The sequence below is a fragment of the Aspergillus aculeatinus genome (assembly GCF_003184765.1).
Source record: "Aspergillus aculeatinus CBS 121060 unplaced genomic scaffold BO66scaffold_27, whole genome shotgun sequence".
Classification (NCBI taxonomy): domain Eukaryota; kingdom Fungi; phylum Ascomycota; class Eurotiomycetes; order Eurotiales; family Aspergillaceae; genus Aspergillus; species Aspergillus aculeatinus.
This window is the reverse complement of record NW_020291496.1, coordinates 16,116-33,434: the sequence shown is the minus strand read 5'-3', so window position 1 is coordinate 33,434 and position 17,319 is coordinate 16,116. Positions and strand designations below refer to the sequence as shown.

Genomic DNA, 17,319 nt, shown 5'->3' with positions numbered 1-17,319 from the left:
TAGTTGGATGGCAAGAAGAAAAGGTGGCGGCGGAGATTGTCCGGTGGTTGTTGTGGTGGTTGTGGTTGTTGTCGGCTCGCTGTGGTTTTTGTTCCTCAGGCCAACAATGCTGCCCTGCCGATTTTCTCCCTCAACCGCATCCTTCCTCGTTCATACCTCTTTCACAGTTGGAGAGAAACAACGCATCTAACAAATCCTGGAGTTTGATGGAAAGCCAAAAAAAGAAACCAGTGCTAGTCATGAATTCCTTGTCATTTCTGTTAAAATCTGGATCGCGTGAGACCACAATGCAATCCATTCTTTTAGTGTGGGCAACCATTCCACAAGGTCCCCATGGAGTGCCCACCATCCTCAGCGATATCTCCATATAAAGAGAGGCTCGGACTCGGCTCAGCAAGACAGTCAGAGCAGAAAATCTCTTCCTAAACAAGCTTCCTTTGTCTAGATTTTCGCATAGACCTCCGAGGCATATTCAAAAATGTCGTTCAACCCAAACGATGTCGATCTCGATACTGCCGACCCAGTCGATGTGATCTGTTACTTGAATGCCGCTGAGAACGAGTACAACGGACACCTGGGGGCGCGTATTTCCGCCATCTTCGTCATCTTCATCGTCTCGACCGCAGTCACCTTCTTTCCCGTGATTGCCAAGCGCGTTCCTCGCCTGCACATCCCCCTATATGTCTACCTCTTCGCTCGGTACTTCGGTGCAGGAGTCATCATCGCAACGGCCTTTATCCACCTGCTCGACCCTGCTTATGGCGAGATCGGCCCGCAGACCTGCGTTGGCATGACCGGTCACTGGGCGGATTACTCATGGTGCCCCGCCATCGTCCTCAGTTCGCTCATGTGCGTCTTCCTCCTCGACTTCGGCGCCGAGCGCTACGTCGAGATCAAGTACGGCATCTGCAGAGAGGATCCCGAGCCCATCATGACCAGCGCCGCCGACAACAGCTCCGTCACGAAGGATGCTGCCACCAGCCGGCGCAAGAACGAGACCGACGCCGAATCGCTGACCTCCAGCGAGGCCTGGATCGAGAGATCCTTCAAGCAACAGATCGCCGCCTTCCTGATCCTTGAGTTCGGCGTCATCTTCCACTCAGTTATTATCGGTCTGAACCTGGGTGTCGTCGGTGATGAGTTCTCCACTCTGTACCCGGTCCTCGTCTTCCATCAGTCCTTCGAGGGTCTCGGTATCGGCGCCCGCATGTCTGCCATCCCCTTCCGCAAGGGCAGCTGGCTCCCCTGGGTGCTCTGTGCCCTGTATGGCTTGACTACGCCTATCTCTGTGGCGATCGGTCTCGGACTCAGGACCACGTACAACTCGGGTTCCTTCACGGCCAACGTGGTCTCCGGTGTGCTCGATGCCATTTCCGCCGGTATCCTGATCTACACCGGCCTGGTGGAGTTGATGGCCCGGGACTTCCTGTTCGATCCTCACCGCACCCAGGACAACAAGCGCCTGACTTTCATGGTCCTCTGCATGTTGTTCGGTGCTGGTATCATGGCTTTGATCGGCAAATGGGCCTGAGTTGGTGGTCGATATAATACTTGGGTTCTTGGTAATTTGATAAAAGCGTGCTTGGGATTTTCGGTCTGGAAAAAAAGGCTAGTTAGTGCATGGGGGAAAAAAGGCCTCGGTTTTTTGGTTTCTGGGCTTGCGGTTTTACAATTTGTCCGTGTCTGAAGCATATATCCATACGCTTTCCTCCTCTTTCGTTTTCATGTGGTCATATCTTGGGCTCGATTAGACTGTCATCTACTTTCGTGTTTGCAGATATTCTGTTCGTTAGTGTAACTATCCTCCCCTAATACTCTACATCATTCTACAATGTTGATATCACTTTCCCTCACAAGTACTTCATCCTATTCCTTGAATACACACCTCCACCCATCTGATTCTTGCTAGTAGTCATTGAAGTGAGCATCTGGCACACTGCACCATCTATGAACAGTGTCTTTGTTGAAGATCACAACCCTTCCAGTGTAGAAACTCGACCCCAAGAATGAAGCTTTTTGACCACTCTCAGACGCACGAATTCTCCAGAAGATCGTTTACCAAGTATACTTGTCCATTTCAATCGCTTCTTGACTGTGTCAAGACACCTGTGCCCAGTTCTTGGCCTTTTAACAGATCGCTCAGAGTTGCGGAAACCCCCTACCCCGTCGGCCTAGATACACGTGTATAATACAGTGATTACCACCTTGGAATCGATATGACACCGTGTTCCGGTAAAAGGCCCTAACCAACCAATCTTCCGGATACATGGTATAGTAAAGGCAAAACACTCGAGACCGCTCACGCAATCTGCATCGCATCCCCATTCAGTCGCTCGAACCGCAGACCCTTACTGATCAATCCACCCGACCTAAGCCACGCATTCAGCTCGCTCGGATGGACGAAATGGAAGATCAGCATCACGGCAAACATCAGCAGGGCGTCGAACACGTAGAGGTACACCTCATGGCTGAGCAGATAGCCCCCGAAGCCCTCGATATATTCCACCAACCGGTAGATCGATCGCACCAGGATCAGAACGCTGGCTGCGTAGAGCGTCCAGATCAGCTTCTTCCAATTGACTCCCGAGCTCAGCGAGTATGTGGTCGGTTGCTTCGTCATCCGCAGGTGAAAGAAGCCGGTCGTAACGATGAAGAACCCGAAGAACACGATCTGCACCACGAGGCCCACGACGATGATGTTCGACCCCGTCTTGAAGCTGGATTGCGTTTTCCCGGCCATCATACCAGCGCCTGTACGCAAGGAGGGGAAGAGTCGGTCGTTAGCACGAGCGAGATTCATCGGGGGATCGTCAAATGTGACCTGAGGGTAGGGCTCTTACCTCCGGACTGGAGCAAGAACGACAGCACGTCGCCCAGCACAAAGAGCTTGGTCATCCATTTGGGTCGGATCAGGCTGTATTGCTCTGCATGAAGGGTCACAACCAGCCGGCCGAGTTCCATGTAAATTGATGCGGCGAACAGCGCCGGCGCGACCAGCGGCATGAGAGAGTTGACTAGGAACGGACCCATCGTCCAATTGGGCGTTTGCTCCGCTGAGACGGCGCGGGCGCAGTACCCGATGAACTCAACTGCGAACGCGGTCAGTTGTCGTTTTCGTACGCAGAGGGCGCGTGTGTGAGAGAGAAGCGGTGACTTACAGTATCCGCCCACGAGGAAGGGGATGAAGAACCATGTTCTGGTGCGGAATGATTGATACGTGTGCCAGATCGAGGTGAGAAGGAAGCAGATGATGAAAATGACGGCTGCAGCCACGGAGGGGCTGTAGTAGTAGTAACGAAATGCTGAGCGAGCTGCGAGCTCTATCATCTTGCTTGCTTTTTCCAACGGTCGGTCCCTGCTTGTTGTCTGCAGCGATGATGAGCACTTGAGATTCTCATCGAGACATGCAGGCGATGAATGGCCTTTTTATTGAATTGGCTAGTCTTCATACTGGAGGCGCCGACTCTCCACATATAGGAAGAAAACTGTGAGCCAAGATAGAAACTCATTGGAAATGATGGAGGCGTTGCGAAAGGGGGCATATTAGTGGATACAAAGGTATTAGAGGTGGTACGTACGATTCCTTGCCGAACCAGAATAGAACAATAAGCGAGATGGCTCGGCCAATTGATGACTGCTCGATTGTGGGCGCGTTCGAGATCTATACCCGGAAGGGTATAGCTTACGGCGGCCCGGGGCTTCCTTCATGCCTCAGATCTCAGGCCATCATCGATTTTCGATTTCTCCGCAATTCTTCTTCCTCACATTCTTCCGGTTCCACATTGGAAATGCCACTGCGGCGCTCACACCCTAAATCGCATCACGGGTGTCTCGACTGTAAGAAGCGCCGAATCAAATGTGACGAATTGCGTCCTATTTGCAGCCCCTGTCGCAAGAGAAACATCTATTGTTCCTTCTATGGCGATGGCACTCCTCAAAGTCTCTCACAGCCTCCTTCGACTCGCGCTGTCCCCTCGATTGACAGCAGCACACAACTTCCTATGCTTGACTTCGAACTTTTCAACCACTGGCATGTAGCAATATGGAAGACTCTGGCCCTCGTGGAATCGACCCGGGAGGTGCTGCGGACATTTGTGCCGCAAGAGGCCTTGCGCCACCCCTTCTTGATGCACATCCTCTTGGCATTGTCGGCGCTGCACCTTACGCGCTACGGCCCCATCGAACGGCGCCAGGTGTATATCGAAGCGGCGATGACCCACAACAACACCGCTCTCTCGTTATATTCTCCCCTCCTCAGCCAGGTGACGCCCGATAACTGTCACGCTCTTTTCGCATTCGCCTGCTTGGTCATTATGTTCGCCTGCGCGGCTCACGGGCCCAACGCCCAGCCCAAAGCCCAGTCCGTGTCGGACGTCATCGAGGTCCTCAAGCTTATCCGCGGAGCGGCGTTCATGGTGAAGCAGGCTCGCCCATGGATTGCAAGCGGAGGCATGCGCGGTCTGTTGACGGTCGAGAGGATGCAGGAGAAAACATCTATCGAACATCATGCGACAGCTCTTCACCGTCTCCTGCATGAAGTGCATGAAGAACAGCAGCGGCAGCGGCAGCATGATCTCGACTCGCACCATCAGCGACCAACAACACCTGCTGTTGTGCATGCCACTGAGAGTCTCTTGGGCGTACTCCAGATGTGCGCCGACAAGGAGAATGCATCCGTTCTACTGCGTTGGGCTGCCGTGGTGCAGTCGGAGTTCCTAGATGCTCTGATGCAGGATGAGCCCATGGCCCTTGTTTTGCTCGGCTACTATGGTGCCGCCATTGGCCGCATCATCGATACTTGGTGGATGGATGGTTGGGGTCAGTATCTGGTCAATCTCGCTTCGGATCGTCTGGCAACAGGTGACTGCTCCCTGTTCTTATGGGCCCGGAATGCGGTCAATCGCATTGCGGGCATTGAGCGATACGTCGACTCAGAGTAAGTACTACTCATGCGGTTTCAATGTATTCTTAACCCTTCACAGTAACAATACTAATAGTAATAGTAACAAAGCTACGAGCGTGCTCAGGGGTTATATGTAACTTTAGCCAAACATTCAGTGGCACGAGAGTAGAGAACAAGAATTTCCATGTAGAAGAGCCAAAGCACTTAGTATCAGAACAAGCGGGATCCCCAATAAACCCTCTGAGGTCATGGGGGCCGACATGCCCCGGTGCGGGCCAGATCCCTAGCCCTGCAACTGCGCAGAGACAGGGCACCTTGATCACTAACTCGTCTGGTACAGTTAGCCTACAGATAGGAGACTAGCAAATCGGCCAGCCCTCCTCGACAGCGCGTCGGGGGTTCCAAGGAGACTCGGGTTACTGCTACTCCCACCGGGGGGATCTCATAGTACTTTCCGAAACAAGGCTTGGTGGTCCTAAGTACTGAGGCAGGAGATGAATATAGCTGGAATGGAGTCTAAGTCGAAAAGCCTGCCGGGGCAGGCGATGCTGTGCGCGGCAAGAAAGAGTCATCCCCACTCAGTGGCGCAGTCTCGCTGGGGATTCCTGTTGCAACAGATAGCACTTCATGCCCTGCACACGTGAAGACTCTCGACTGGTAGAATCTCAGCGCATAGGGCATGCGTGCCAAATGAGCATTGTGACCATTATTCAACGAATCTATTGAAATTCACTGGCTTGCTGGTTGAACAGATATTCACAACATATACAACGAAGTTGGGTAGCGATCTTTTTCACTAGCTTGGTTCCTGTAGGGACATTCATCATATGGATTGTCAAGGCAGGTAAGTGTCTTATTCATTGACTTGCCTATTGTAGACATTCACAAGATAGATAACGAAGAAAGGTAGGTGTTTTATTCAATTCTCCTCATGTAGGTCCTCCATGTCTTTTTCCTCTAGCTCTTCGTCTTTTTCTTCTTCCTCCAGTTGTTCATCTTCTTCTTTCTCCTCTTCTCTTTGTCCTCGTCTTCTTTCTCTCCGGAAAACAATCCCTACTACAAGCTGGCTTGTACGAAGCCTTAGGATAGTTTCAGAAAATTATCTCGTTTGTGAGTACAATCCCCTTCCATGGGCAGAATCACGTCTAATTGAAAAGACACAGGCGAAGAACAAGAGATCAGTCCGTGCCTGCTTACAAGTCTGAAGATTCAGTGCACGAGAAAGAACTCGACCCTAGCGTGGCGAAGAGTGGCCCGAAGAAGAGGGCTTGAGGGCTCCAGCCCAGAAGGTTGCAGGTGTACGCCGCACCAGAAAGAGCGATACCAAGCTGTTTCAACCGCGGCCAAGATGGTCCCCGAATCCAAACGAAGATACCGAGTACGATTCTGGTGTCTGTGACTCGGTGCTGGATGACTCGGACCGTGAGGATGAGGATCTCAATGATGATGAGGTGGATGAGATGCGAGAGAAAGCAACTCTTCCTTGCTTCCCCGGACCTTTTGTCTACGGTGAAATGGGTCTTGACAACTATACCATCACGGCATACCAATCAAAGTTTCGAGAGCGATGGGAAGGTATTCTATGCGCTTTTGGTCAAGCTTTCACAAGGCTTAGACATGGACTTACTTCCAAAGTCTCCAAGACAAAGGACAATGTGAAACTTTCTTCAGAGACATCAAGAGGAGGAGACTGCGGCCTCAGATCATGAGGCAACAGAGGTGGTCGAGTCTGCCTATCAGACGAAGAAGCCTACCCAGCAGGGCACGGAGAGGTCCCAAAGCCTTGTAAACGAACTCGAAGTCGCTGTTCATCCAGAAAGCAAGAACTGTTTGCGGTGCGCCAAAGCTCATTCGTGATGCGATACTGGCATTGCCAGTTGTGACCAAGGATCACACGCGCAAAGGGGGTGTAGCTTGATTATATCCACAATAAGCACGATCCTTATGATGGTGGAGCATGTACGGGATTCTTTTGTTCCGAAAGTCATGGTGGTGTTTTCGGCAGCATGCTAGTGAGTGTGGACTTCGTGAACCGGGTGCTCACCATGATTTCTTTGAAAAGAACTGGGAGCCGCACTTTATCCCCATCGGGCTTTTCGCAAGGGCCTTTGACCCCAGCTGTCGGGTCCAGGATCCCAATGTGGTTGCTAGTCTGTTGGAGTCGATCATGATGCTCATGCTTTCGACTTACAAATTCCCAAGAGCTAACGGATGCAATCCGATTTCTATCTTGGAGCTGCTTGATGAAGTCAAAGCCTTTGTTACACGGCATGAGGCTCCATTCGAGCCTTTCGAAATGGCATTGCTGCTAAATCAGGGCGTCACAAAGGGCATGAAAGCCACACTGTGCTATAATTGCAGGCATTAGTTGAAGCGCAATCACCCCTGTCTGTGGCGTCCAGAATATGGACTGAGACTTCGCAATGCCTGCGGCAATCACTGGTCGAAGAAAGGAGAGGTGCAGTATGTGCTAAGCCTGGATGTAAAAGTCCTGCACATTTGCGGTGCGGCTCAACAGGCGGCGAGTTGGTGATGTAGAATTTGCCATGACCGGTCGAGACGGGCTGCGAAACTGGAAGAGAAAAGAGTCCTCGATAGAGACAAGAAATGCCTATCCTGTGGAACCAGAGGGTGGCACAAGCATAAGGATGGCTGGCTGTGCCAAAATTGCTGCAAGGAGGAAGGCCCAGATGAAGCAGCGGCCAGGAAGGTCGAAAGAATGGCGACTCCACGGGCCGAATGCTGGCATTGCACGAACGACAAGGACGTGACATGGAGCAAAGTTTTCTGGCAATCCCTCTGCCAGAACTTGCAGACAAACGAGTAGTAATGGGCCTCAATGGCTACCTTTGCTTCGAAGGCGGGTTGAAGCACTGGAATTCTCCTGTGACGACTGTGGAAGAACCAAGTCGCGCGGTTGGAAAAATTCCCCTGTCGAAAGTGGTCCTTATCGCCTTTTGTGCCACAAGTGCAGATGGCAATCCAGACCTATCAAGATGCCTCTGTTCTTCGAGGTATGTTGTTCAATTATTTCACCAGTATGGTGAGATAGGGCATTTTAAAGGCCGTGTGTCCCCAGATTGTTGAGGATTAGAAAGTGAGAGTACGAGCACATTTGGTGAGTAGATCCTCTAATCCTTACCCGGTCTGTAATAATGTACTGACTTGCTATTTAGATTGTTGCAGTAAGTATTCCATCTGCTACCATTGCCTATCATCCCCAGTCCCAGCTTCAGCTCTCTGCTGTCTTATATTTTATCTTTGCATGTATAACGGGCCTGTTTGCAACCAGCGATCCTGCATCAGCTCATTCTTCTCATCTCATCACATTGAACTCATGCCCCTTCATCCCAATTGTACGCTTATCAAAATGACTAATATGCAATTTAGATACGTCATCATGCCGCCTATCGAAGTAGTTCGTCCGATAGACCTTAGTATTGGTACTAAATAAACTAGGATCTCGCATGCTTTGAATGCGGCAAGCAGGGCCATTTGAAGGCAGCTTGTCCAAGGATCAAGAATAGAGACATGGACCAGCAAGCCAGATTTGTAAGTATATTCCCATATTCTTAATATAAAGTACTAATCTGCTCTTTAGTTCGTCGCTGTGAGTGTGGTTAGCTCTGAGTTTCAACCAGTTTTAACAAATAAAATAGGTTGAAAGAGAACTTTCCGCCGCCCTGGACCAGGGCATCCTGAGGATGGTGATTCACCTACGTCAGGAACAGATGGCCTTCGGGACTCAAATTATAGATTTCGGCGACAGGTTGGCAGACCTTGGTGCGGTTGTGCAAGAGCGAGTGAATCCGGCCGAACAGGTTGAAATGATCTGATTTCAAAGTTTCGAACTGAACTCGATGAAATCGTCCATCACCACCACTGTCCTAAATACATCGAATCGTAAGTTATCTTCCAACTATAAGCTATCTACATAGTACTAACATAAGTTATGATAGCGAGCAAGATGAATGAATCCTTTTCACTCTCTGGGTTTCGATAATGTTCCCCTTTGGGGGTGAACTTTGTTTGTTTTTCCCCTCAAGAAAACGGGTTTCCGGGTTCTACACTTTAGAAAATAACAATGACATGAGCATGGCGTTCTGAATCCCTGCGCATTGGTGAAAATCTAGACCTGGGCTTGGGGATCAGTAACGGCACAATGTGGCATTCGAGAGATCGAATCATAATCATCACGCGAGTCCAAGTATGTTGGGTCTTGGAATTACCAGCGCACTAGTCAGGCTTGCTGTAAATGATACTATCGCCCTCAATGCGGTTCATGGATGGAGGAAACGATCTGCTTGAAGCAAAGACACCTTATGCGTTATCTGAATTGCAAATATCCTTAATAACCATGGTTCAAAACATCCCAAACAGCTTGTAGGTAATCTGTCCAGAAGCAAGAATAGGACTTTTGCAATACAACATTGAGAGGTAATCTCGGCTCGGAATGACAGCCACGCTGAACACAAATCGGAGACTCAATAGATTGTGATCGTGCATGATATGAGCATCGCGAGTACGCTGGCTGTCCTCCAATTCATATTCTAACATGCACACGGGATCCACCCCGTGGTAGTGTAAGGAGCTTTGTGTATTACCAATGCAGGTACCTGCAATGTGTGGGTGTTGATGGGGACCTATCTACCCAGTGGGGTTGGGGATTCCGGAAGTCAGATCGGTAGATCGGAGGAGTCTTTGCTTGGCTGTCCGCTGCCCTAATGCACCTTGCTGCCTATTGCCATCTCGGACTCAATCGGTAGCTGCTGACGGCGACAGCTGGCGATGCAACTCGGATTTCATCTCGCCATGCGTGGTACTTTTTGTCTCACAGGGCCAGTTTAGTATATGCTTAACATAGAGGGTAGAGATAAGGGCTTTCTGCGCATAGCAAAAAGATCACTTATTCTTCGGTTGTACTTTTTTTGACCTCAAATACCTATTTTTACGCAGGATTGGCTTGATAGTCAGACAGATTTCGCCGCAATTATGCTAGCAGAATAGCTCATTTCTCGAGTTTTACCGAGGTTACATAGCATGGTTGTATCGGGCCGGGCCTTGACAGTGCGGTCGGATTGGAAAACTCCCAGACGTATGGATCGCACGAGGGTGAGATTGATGGTCGAGAATTGGCCCTGGCAACGCTACTATAGTAGACCGACCGGTTCCCGAGCTAGACATGGGTTGAACCCTGAGTATTTGTCGGATCGGGAAAGGCCGGCAGGGTGGCGTTATTTCGCATGATTTAACTGGAAGAAGTGTCCGAATCACACAACTGTCACACTCGTAGAGGGGTTCGAAGCGGGGAGGATCTGGAGAGATCCTTACTTTCGATATTTAAGAGGAGGAATGTATGTTTTCGGTGTACACACAGAGCCTGTCGAGACAGCTTTTGTTGTGAAAGCATGGCTCTCACAAAAGTCCCACGTCGTTACTTCCCATGCAGATATCGATATTTGATAACTCTCATCGCCTCTTCATTGGCCGTCGTTTGTTTATATGATCTCTTCTACTGCTTCAATGGTGATACCGAGATCGATGGGCCTGCTTTGGTTCGTTTTGATCCGAATACGTCTGAGGTGGCCAGGAATGGGAGCTTAGGGGTTTTTCGTATCGCAATCCCCCAATATTTCCCCAAGTCTAACAGAAGGCAGTTCGAACGTGTCATCGTAATCGGTACACTTCGCAGTCCTGACGAGCAGGAAGCAATCTCCCGGAGTTCGTTGATGACAGGGTTTCATCTTCATTTTGAGTTCACGAAGACACCGGCGAAAGAACGTGACAATGCCGAGAAATCCTCGAAAGTGAGGATACTTCACTTTTATCGGGATATCTCACTGACGGTGCCAGGGAAGCGAAGCAGACACCGGGGCTTTCCACATGCACCTTAAGGCTATTCAAAGGTATAACCTCGCAAGCAGTCATGACAAATAGAGCATATATCTGATTGGTCTTAGAGTGGTGGCAGAAAGCTTTGCAAGTGCACTGATTATGGAGGAAACCGTCGACTGGGATGTCAACCTCAAAATGCAACTAAAGGGGCTCGCATCGGGCATGAGATTGATGCAGGAAAGCAACGCATCCGCGGCACTGCCGTATGGGGATCGCTGGGACCTCCTCTGGCTGGGACATTGTGGAATGAAATGTGCGGCCGCTTCCAGTTTTCTTTTGGCACCGCATGATATAACAGCAGTCCCAAGTCGACATCTGATGTCATACCGCAGGGAGCCCCCTGCAGGCGTCAAGAATCAAATGCGCTTGGCTTGTCAAATTGAAGAGGCCGTGGGTAGTGTAGCGTACGCTGTCACAAACGAAGGGGCACAAAAGCTTCTCACCGCGCTCCTAGAGGTCGCCCCCAAGCAAGAGGAACGGTTCGATGTGGTGGCCAGTCGGCTGTGTCAGACTGAGGCCTTGAGCTGCTTCTCTACTTACCCTGCCATCATGGGTAGAAGAAGCGTCGACTGTGAAGAAGGACAGAAAGACTCGAACGTTGTTGATTTGAATGGAGATTGCCCATCTGGAGTTATGTTCAGTACTCTCAATAACTTGGGCAGCTTATCAAACGGCATATCAAAGGTGAAGTCTGCTTATCAAGATGCAGTGATCAAAGAAATTGACCCGGCTCAATTCGAGGTGCCCCATACGATGTTCAAATGGCGAGATGACCGAGGAGAACACGAAATAAGTCTATGAGCTTGAGTGAAGGGTCTGATCAGTCGGCCTATTTGGATGGTTTCAACAGGCCATTGTACCGAGGCTCGATTGTCAGGTCCGTATGGTCAAATTCACGAGAAGGTATAAAACAAACGCAGATATCTCACACGCTCAATTTCCTCAGATGGAAAGCCTATCGCTGCAGTGCGACCCAGGCAAATAACTGATCTCATCCAAGGCCGAAGTTGATGCCAAGGAGAACTTACCCATCGGAGGAGTGCAAGAACCGACTCGTGAGCCGCCTGCGATCGCGGCATCAGCCAAGCTCTGTTGTGTAGGCTATTTCCGAGAAAATGAGTGAGCAGCACCAGCCTGGAGCCGATTTCGGTTCGGTTTTCCAGGCTGCTCAATGCGGGAGGATAAAAACAGCTGCTTTGGATGAGCAGTGATGTGTGGATTGGTACTGAGATTGTATCACGTGCTTGGGTTACACTGCCTATCTCTTGAATAATGTCAGTATGGATAATTATCTCTGATAGTAAATAACTTACTCAAATCCGACATGTCCGACAACTGAACAGAAGGGTGCACTGACCCAGGGTATTTTATACCGGTATACATATTACACACTAGACGTAATTTATGATTGTTGTGCTGACGACTTAGAAAGATCAGGTGCATTTCTCAGCCCCTCTTCCACTCACTGTCCCTGCTTTGATGCAAGATTGTTGCCACCGGGGACCACTCTCAAAGATTCCCTGGCAAGCAACGCACGGTAAGATCTAGATTTCGTGTGAGCTCGCCCCCGGCTTTCAAAGTGCGACGCGGTCCACGAAACGTAATCATCTGATTTTCGCTACCGATGCCGATGAAGCAGAGAACCTCACGAGGCATGCCGCATTAAAATTTAAGCGCCGGTCTTGGAGGGTTCCTCTTGGACGATGGAACCGGGAAGTCAATAAAATGGATGGTGACAAATGCGCCCCGCAGTATCAATGCTATAATGTGCCAATTATAGGGACGATGGTCAGGTTACAGTTACACTCCCCTCATTCACACAGTTAGCGCAGTGAGGGTTTGGGGTGCGGTCCGAGTCCAGCTGGCAGCATGCCAGCAAGTAAGCAAGCAGGGAAAAGGTTGGGGAAATGGCCAGGGCCCGGGGTAAATAAAACCGGTAGTGCCACGTGAGGGGAAGGGAGGGTTTGGTTAACGGATGGCCACGCAAGCCGCGTGGAATCTGGAGAGACTCGGAACTCCCCACTCAGACTCCCCAGACAACACCAACAACAAGGAGAAAGGAGTACGGAGTACGGAGTAAACTAGTGAAAAATGTGCAAACCTGAATGATCTCGTTTAGCTCCAGAAGCTAGGTCTAAACTAGCCTAGAAGAAGAGTCAAAGTCGCTGACAGAATTTGTTGTCAGCGCAATAACTAACACAAGTTACTCATGGTGCCGACTGCCGACTGCCGAACGGGAGCCCAGACTTAGGTTTAGCTTCTTGGCGGCCACTCCCCCCATCCAAGCATTGGGCGTCAACTTGGCTCGCGCACATCGGAGCTTACATTTTTCTTCCCACTGGCACCACTGGCACTACTGGCACTACTGGCACCACTGCCATCACTGGCGCCATTGGCATCCATTGGCACTACCTGCCATGGCTTCTTGTCTCACACCCCCTGACCTTGGCTGCGCCACGAGTCGAGTCGGTCATCTCAGTCATCTCGGTCATATCAGTCACATTGGTCATCTTCACTTTTCGGTCGTCGCTAAACTCCCCATGGGGTTTAGTATTGATCCTTTGTGCAGAGTTCTCGGACCTCCAGTATTTAGACTAGCCTATCTTACCATTCACTCGAGAAATCTCTACTTCTCATTCTCACATCGCTAGTTTCTTCTGATTTCGCCGCCCCGCTGAACCTGACCACCTCAGCGCCACCATCAGGCAGCCTAAACCAATTTGTAGCCATTCCCGGGGTAGCGTAGAACCCCCCTCCCCGGGATTCATTTCAACCCACGGGGACAAGCCGAACTCTCCATGTGTCAGACCTAACCCGAATTCAGTTTTTTGTGGCTGATTTCTACGCCAGCGACTGGTGCGCTAGCTCACTAACCCGCTCCTTTCAAATGAGATGGGAGCACTCGGTACAGTGCCTGATCCGACAATTGCCCGGCCATTGTCCATGGGCCTTTGCGGCGTTGCGCATGTCATTAGTCACTGATGGATGGAGACTCGAGCCAACCGAATCTGGACTAAAGGGATCTTGAAGAGAAAAGCAGGGGAAACTTTTAGAGCGGGGGAGTCACATATAATGTCGCGCTTCGCCCCGTCTTTCCTCTCTCACTTCCCAGCAGTGTCCTGTTTGTTACCAGCAAAATGGTTGTCAGTCAGTCAGTGGTCGGGCGAGCCAATGCCGAGAAGCCTCATGGCTTGGTTGGTATGCTCAAGAATCCTTATGTCTTCATGACCTGTGCCTTTGCTTCGCTTGGCTGTATTATGGTATAGTACTACCCTCATCTTATACCGAATGGCTTGAACTGATTCTCGATAGTATGGCTACGATCAAGGTGTCATGGCACCTGTTCTTGTCATGGAGAACTTCAAAGCGCACTTTCCTTCGTTGATGGGTTCTACTATCCAAGGTTGGCTGGTGTCTGCCTTGGAGCTGGGTGCTTGGGCTGGTGCGCTCTTCAACGGATATCTCGCGGACGCTATTTCGCGGAAATATAGTATGATGGTGGCTGTTGTTGTCTTCACTCTGGGTTCATCTCTCCAGTCCGCAGCACAGAACCCCGCCTACTTTTTCGCTGGTCGCATCATCGGTGGTGTTGGTATTGGTATGCTCAGTCAGGTACGTTCTCGTCGCCAAAGATGCCTTGCGAAAAAGGGTAGTGGTCTAACAAGCATGTTTCTTTAGGTCATCCCGCTGTACCAAGCCGAAATCGCACCACCGGAGCTCCGTGGCTCTCTGGTTTCCTTGCAGCAGCTCTCGATCACCATCGGAACTGCCATCTCTTTCTGGCTGGACTATGGTAGGATCTTCTCCAACACACTACTCAGTCATTTCCTAATCGATTGTGATAGGTATGCAATACGTTGGTGGTGTCAAGTGCAACCCCGAAGGTGTGGAAAACCCCTACCTGGCCGACGGAACCTTCGACTACAACGCGGCCCACGGCCACACATGTATGGGCCAGAAGCCTCTTGCCTGGCGATTCCCCTTGGCCTTGCAGATTCTGTTCGCCTGGATTCTCTTCTTCGGAATGTTCTTCTTCCCCTTCTCCCCTCGCTGGCTGATGTCCAAGCACCGCGAGGAGGAAGCAGTTGCTGCACTCTCTAAAATCCGGCGTCTTTCACCCAACGATCCCTTGCTCAAGGCAGAGATCCTTGAAATCAAGGCGGCCGTTCTTTTTGACGAAGAGACCAATGCCGAAGCTGTTCGAGTTGGCGGTAAATGGGCCCCCTGGAAGGCTCTCTTTTCCCCAAATATGCGAAAGCGACTCTGGCTCGGCTGTGGAATGATGGTTTTCCAGCAGTTTACCGGTAGGGTCCCGTCCTCTTGTGCTCAATGTTTAGCCCAGCCCGACTAATAATATCCTCAAGGTATCAACGCAATTTTGTATTATGGTACAGTACCACCCTGATCCCACACCGAATAGACTGAACTAACCCTCCAAAAAAGCTCCGCAAATCTTCGCCAGCTTCGGCTTTTCGTCGACTACCCAGACATTACTTGCTACGGGTGTCACTGGTATCATCCAGATCCTTTTCACGCTCCCTGCTGTACTTTTCCTGGACAAGTTCGGCAGAAAGACCTTCCTCATTGTCGGTGCAATTGGCATGTTCTGCTGTCATATTGTCGTTGCTATCGTCGAGGGTATCTATGAGGATTACTGGAACCTGAACGAAGGGCTGTACAAGGCCCAAGGATGGGTCGCCATCGTCTTCATCTGGATCTTCGCCTCCCAATTCGCCTACTCCTGGGGCCCAGTATCATGGGTCCTTGCACAGGAAATCTTCCCCTCGAGTGCTCGCTCTCGTGGTGTGTCTCTTGTCGCATCCACAAACTGGATGTTCAACTTCGTCATTGGCCTAACCACCAAGGATATGCTGGCTTCAATGAAGTACGGAACCTACATCTTCTTCGCCATTTTCAGTGGGCTTGGAGGTCTGTTTATCTGGTACTTTGCACCTGAGACCAAAGACAAGACCTTGGAGGAGCTTGATGTCTTCTTTGGGGGCAGCATGGACAGCATCGCCGAGGCGGATAGACTCAGGATGCAGGCTATCTACGACCGCCTGGGGCTCACCGGGGTTGAGAAGGTGGAAGACCTGGATAACGAGAAGACTAAGATCCAGGGTGAGATTGTGGAGATGTGATTCTTGGTTGCTGTTAGAGAGGATGGTTGGCAGATCTCACCGAGGGGGGGGAGCGTGCATGGGGCGCGGAAAGGGGGAGGGATGGGGATAATGCTTTTTTTGATTTTCTTACGCATCAATTGACTCGCCTTACGCATGCGTACAGTACGCTAATTTACGAATGTAATACCCTCGATACCCTCGAACTTCTGGTAACTTAGCGCTTCGTATTCATCGATCGTGGTGATAGGGTCTGTCATATCGGCTCATGTGGTGTAGGGTCTGACAACAAGCTAGCCCTAATCCGGGGACTCGAGAACTTCTTCTTTTCTCCCGATGTTTTGCCGCTGAGGAGTGAGAGTCACAATCGGGTTGAAAATTGCAGACAAGACCACCTGACTATCAGTAGGCCCGAAGAATCTCATGCCTTTGAGTCTCAACTGTCAGACGGGCAGCCGGATTGATTTTGATTGTTGGGCTCCGAAGCCGGCTATTGCATTACCCCGCCCACCCCCGTTGGCCGGTGCCGAAGCCCCCCAGCCTCGCGATCCCGCGTTTTCCCCGGATAATCTTGCTGAAAGTCTCAACCTGATCTCGTCGTTTCTGGGTGGTTACTCCTTTTCGAATACGCCGATAATCGCCAATAATCGCCGATAAAAAACCAATCCCGACTGTGGATGGCATGTGGAGCCGATATACGACGACCCTCGTCTCGGTCATCCGAATCAACCTTGATTTTCCCTCCCTCTCTGCCTTGCTGCACAGAGTGACGAGTAATCCTGGTCGAATCCTTCGTCTTCTGTACTGTACTTTCCTCCGTCATATACCCCGCGTTAGCATACTTTTATTCAACAGGGCCCTCCCAAATTCCCAAAACCCCTTTTTTTGTTCCCCTACAGGACCTGTCTACTTTCTTCGGCGTAAAGACTTCCTCTTTAAGGCACATACACAAACGGCCTGAGCTCTGCTGCCTTCTCGGCTCCTAGCGCCAGTAGCAGGTTCCCAATAGGTAGCGACGCTAGTGGACTAAAATGGTCTAGTCGAATTTTTCAAGCTGAACTCAGTTGAAGAGTTTGCGTTCCCTATTCTGTTGGGTAATAGTTCCGATGTGCTCTGCCAACTCGATTAAAGTACGGAGTATTCCCCGGAGAGTTTTCGTCGAGTTCCGACGTGGGAACGTGGGAGTGTGGAATGTGGGTTGATGCTACCCGTGTGGGTGGAGTCTAGACTTCTTCGATCATGTTTCTGGAAATTGTTTTCATGATTTTATCCCGGAGCAGAAAATTTCAGGTCGGTTCTCTCTTGTCCTCTGCGCGGGATTTCCGACTTGGTGCTCGGCCATAGACTGTAGTTCACATAGCTCGCCATGTTCCTGACCTATGCTGTAATTTGGAGGCACCT

The 17,319-nt window shown here is 50.5% G+C and overlaps 5 protein-coding genes across 5 annotated transcripts; 4 read left to right on the top strand and 1 right to left on the bottom strand.

Annotated features, from left to right (window-relative positions):
* The first annotated feature begins 188 nt into the window (after nt 1-188).
* BO66DRAFT_392237 (ZIP zinc/iron transport family) lies at nt 189-1,838 on the top strand. The gene has a single exon (XM_025647458.1). It carries the CDS (start codon nt 479-481, stop codon nt 1,529-1,531), a length of 1,053 nt encoding a protein of 350 aa, XP_025503379.1. The 5' UTR covers nt 189-478; the 3' UTR covers nt 1,532-1,838.
* A 372-nt stretch (nt 1,839-2,210) lies between these two features.
* Nucleotides 2,211-3,327, bottom strand: BO66DRAFT_452507 (RTA1 domain-containing protein; the record flags this gene model as incomplete). Its single annotated transcript, XM_025651947.1, has 3 exons — nt 2,211-2,751; nt 2,841-3,089; nt 3,159-3,327. The coding sequence occupies 3 exons, from the start codon at nt 3,325-3,327 to the stop codon at nt 2,300-2,302; spliced, it is 870 nt and encodes a 289-aa protein (XP_025503378.1). The 3' UTR covers nt 2,211-2,299.
* A 287-nt stretch (nt 3,328-3,614) lies between these two features.
* BO66DRAFT_429117 (Zn(II)2Cys6 transcription factor) lies at nt 3,615-5,040 on the top strand (the record flags this gene model as incomplete). The annotated part of the gene is made up of 2 exons (XM_025650439.1): nt 3,615-4,936; nt 5,004-5,040. The coding sequence occupies 2 exons, from the start codon at nt 3,615-3,617 to the stop codon at nt 5,038-5,040; spliced, it is 1,359 nt and encodes a 452-aa protein (XP_025503377.1).
* Nucleotides 5,041-10,571: 5,531 nt separating this feature from the next.
* Nucleotides 10,572-11,669, top strand: BO66DRAFT_350606 (uncharacterized protein). Its single transcript, XM_025644724.1, has 3 exons — nt 10,572-10,710; nt 10,757-10,809; nt 10,864-11,669. Exons 1-3 carry the CDS (start codon nt 10,633-10,635, stop codon nt 11,597-11,599), a joined length of 867 nt encoding a protein of 288 aa, XP_025503376.1. The 5' UTR covers nt 10,572-10,632; the 3' UTR covers nt 11,600-11,669.
* Nucleotides 11,670-13,470: 1,801 nt separating this feature from the next.
* BO66DRAFT_429116 (sugar porter family MFS transporter) lies at nt 13,471-15,985 on the top strand. The gene is made up of 6 exons (XM_025650438.1): nt 13,471-14,058; nt 14,111-14,410; nt 14,477-14,591; nt 14,644-15,102; nt 15,163-15,186; nt 15,242-15,985. The coding sequence occupies exons 1-6, from the start codon at nt 13,936-13,938 to the stop codon at nt 15,937-15,939; spliced, it is 1,719 nt and encodes a 572-aa protein (XP_025503375.1). The 5' UTR covers nt 13,471-13,935; the 3' UTR covers nt 15,940-15,985.
* The last annotated feature ends 1,334 nt before the right edge of the window (nt 15,986-17,319 follow it).

Bases quoted from the DNA above. Each gene is read 5' to 3' on its own strand.
- BO66DRAFT_350606 (XM_025644724.1), top strand. From the start codon at position 10,633: ATGACAGGGTTTCATCTTCATTTTGAGTTCACGAAGACACCGGCGAAA. The intron at 10,711-10,756 runs GTGAGGATACTT...TGACGGTGCCAG, and splicing joins ATGCCGAGAAATCCTCGAAA to GGAAGCGAAGCAGACACCGG. The intron at 10,810-10,863 runs GTATAACCTCGC...GATTGGTCTTAG, and splicing joins CACCTTAAGGCTATTCAAAG to AGTGGTGGCAGAAAGCTTTG.
- BO66DRAFT_392237 (XM_025647458.1), top strand. From the start codon at position 479: ATGTCGTTCAACCCAAACGATGTCGATCTCGATACTGCCGACCCAGTC.
- BO66DRAFT_429116 (XM_025650438.1), top strand. From the start codon at position 13,936: ATGGTTGTCAGTCAGTCAGTGGTCGGGCGAGCCAATGCCGAGAAGCCT. The intron at 14,059-14,110 runs GTATAGTACTAC...GATTCTCGATAG, and splicing joins CTTCGCTTGGCTGTATTATG to TATGGCTACGATCAAGGTGT. The intron at 14,592-14,643 runs GTAGGATCTTCT...CGATTGTGATAG, and splicing joins CTCTTTCTGGCTGGACTATG to GTATGCAATACGTTGGTGGT.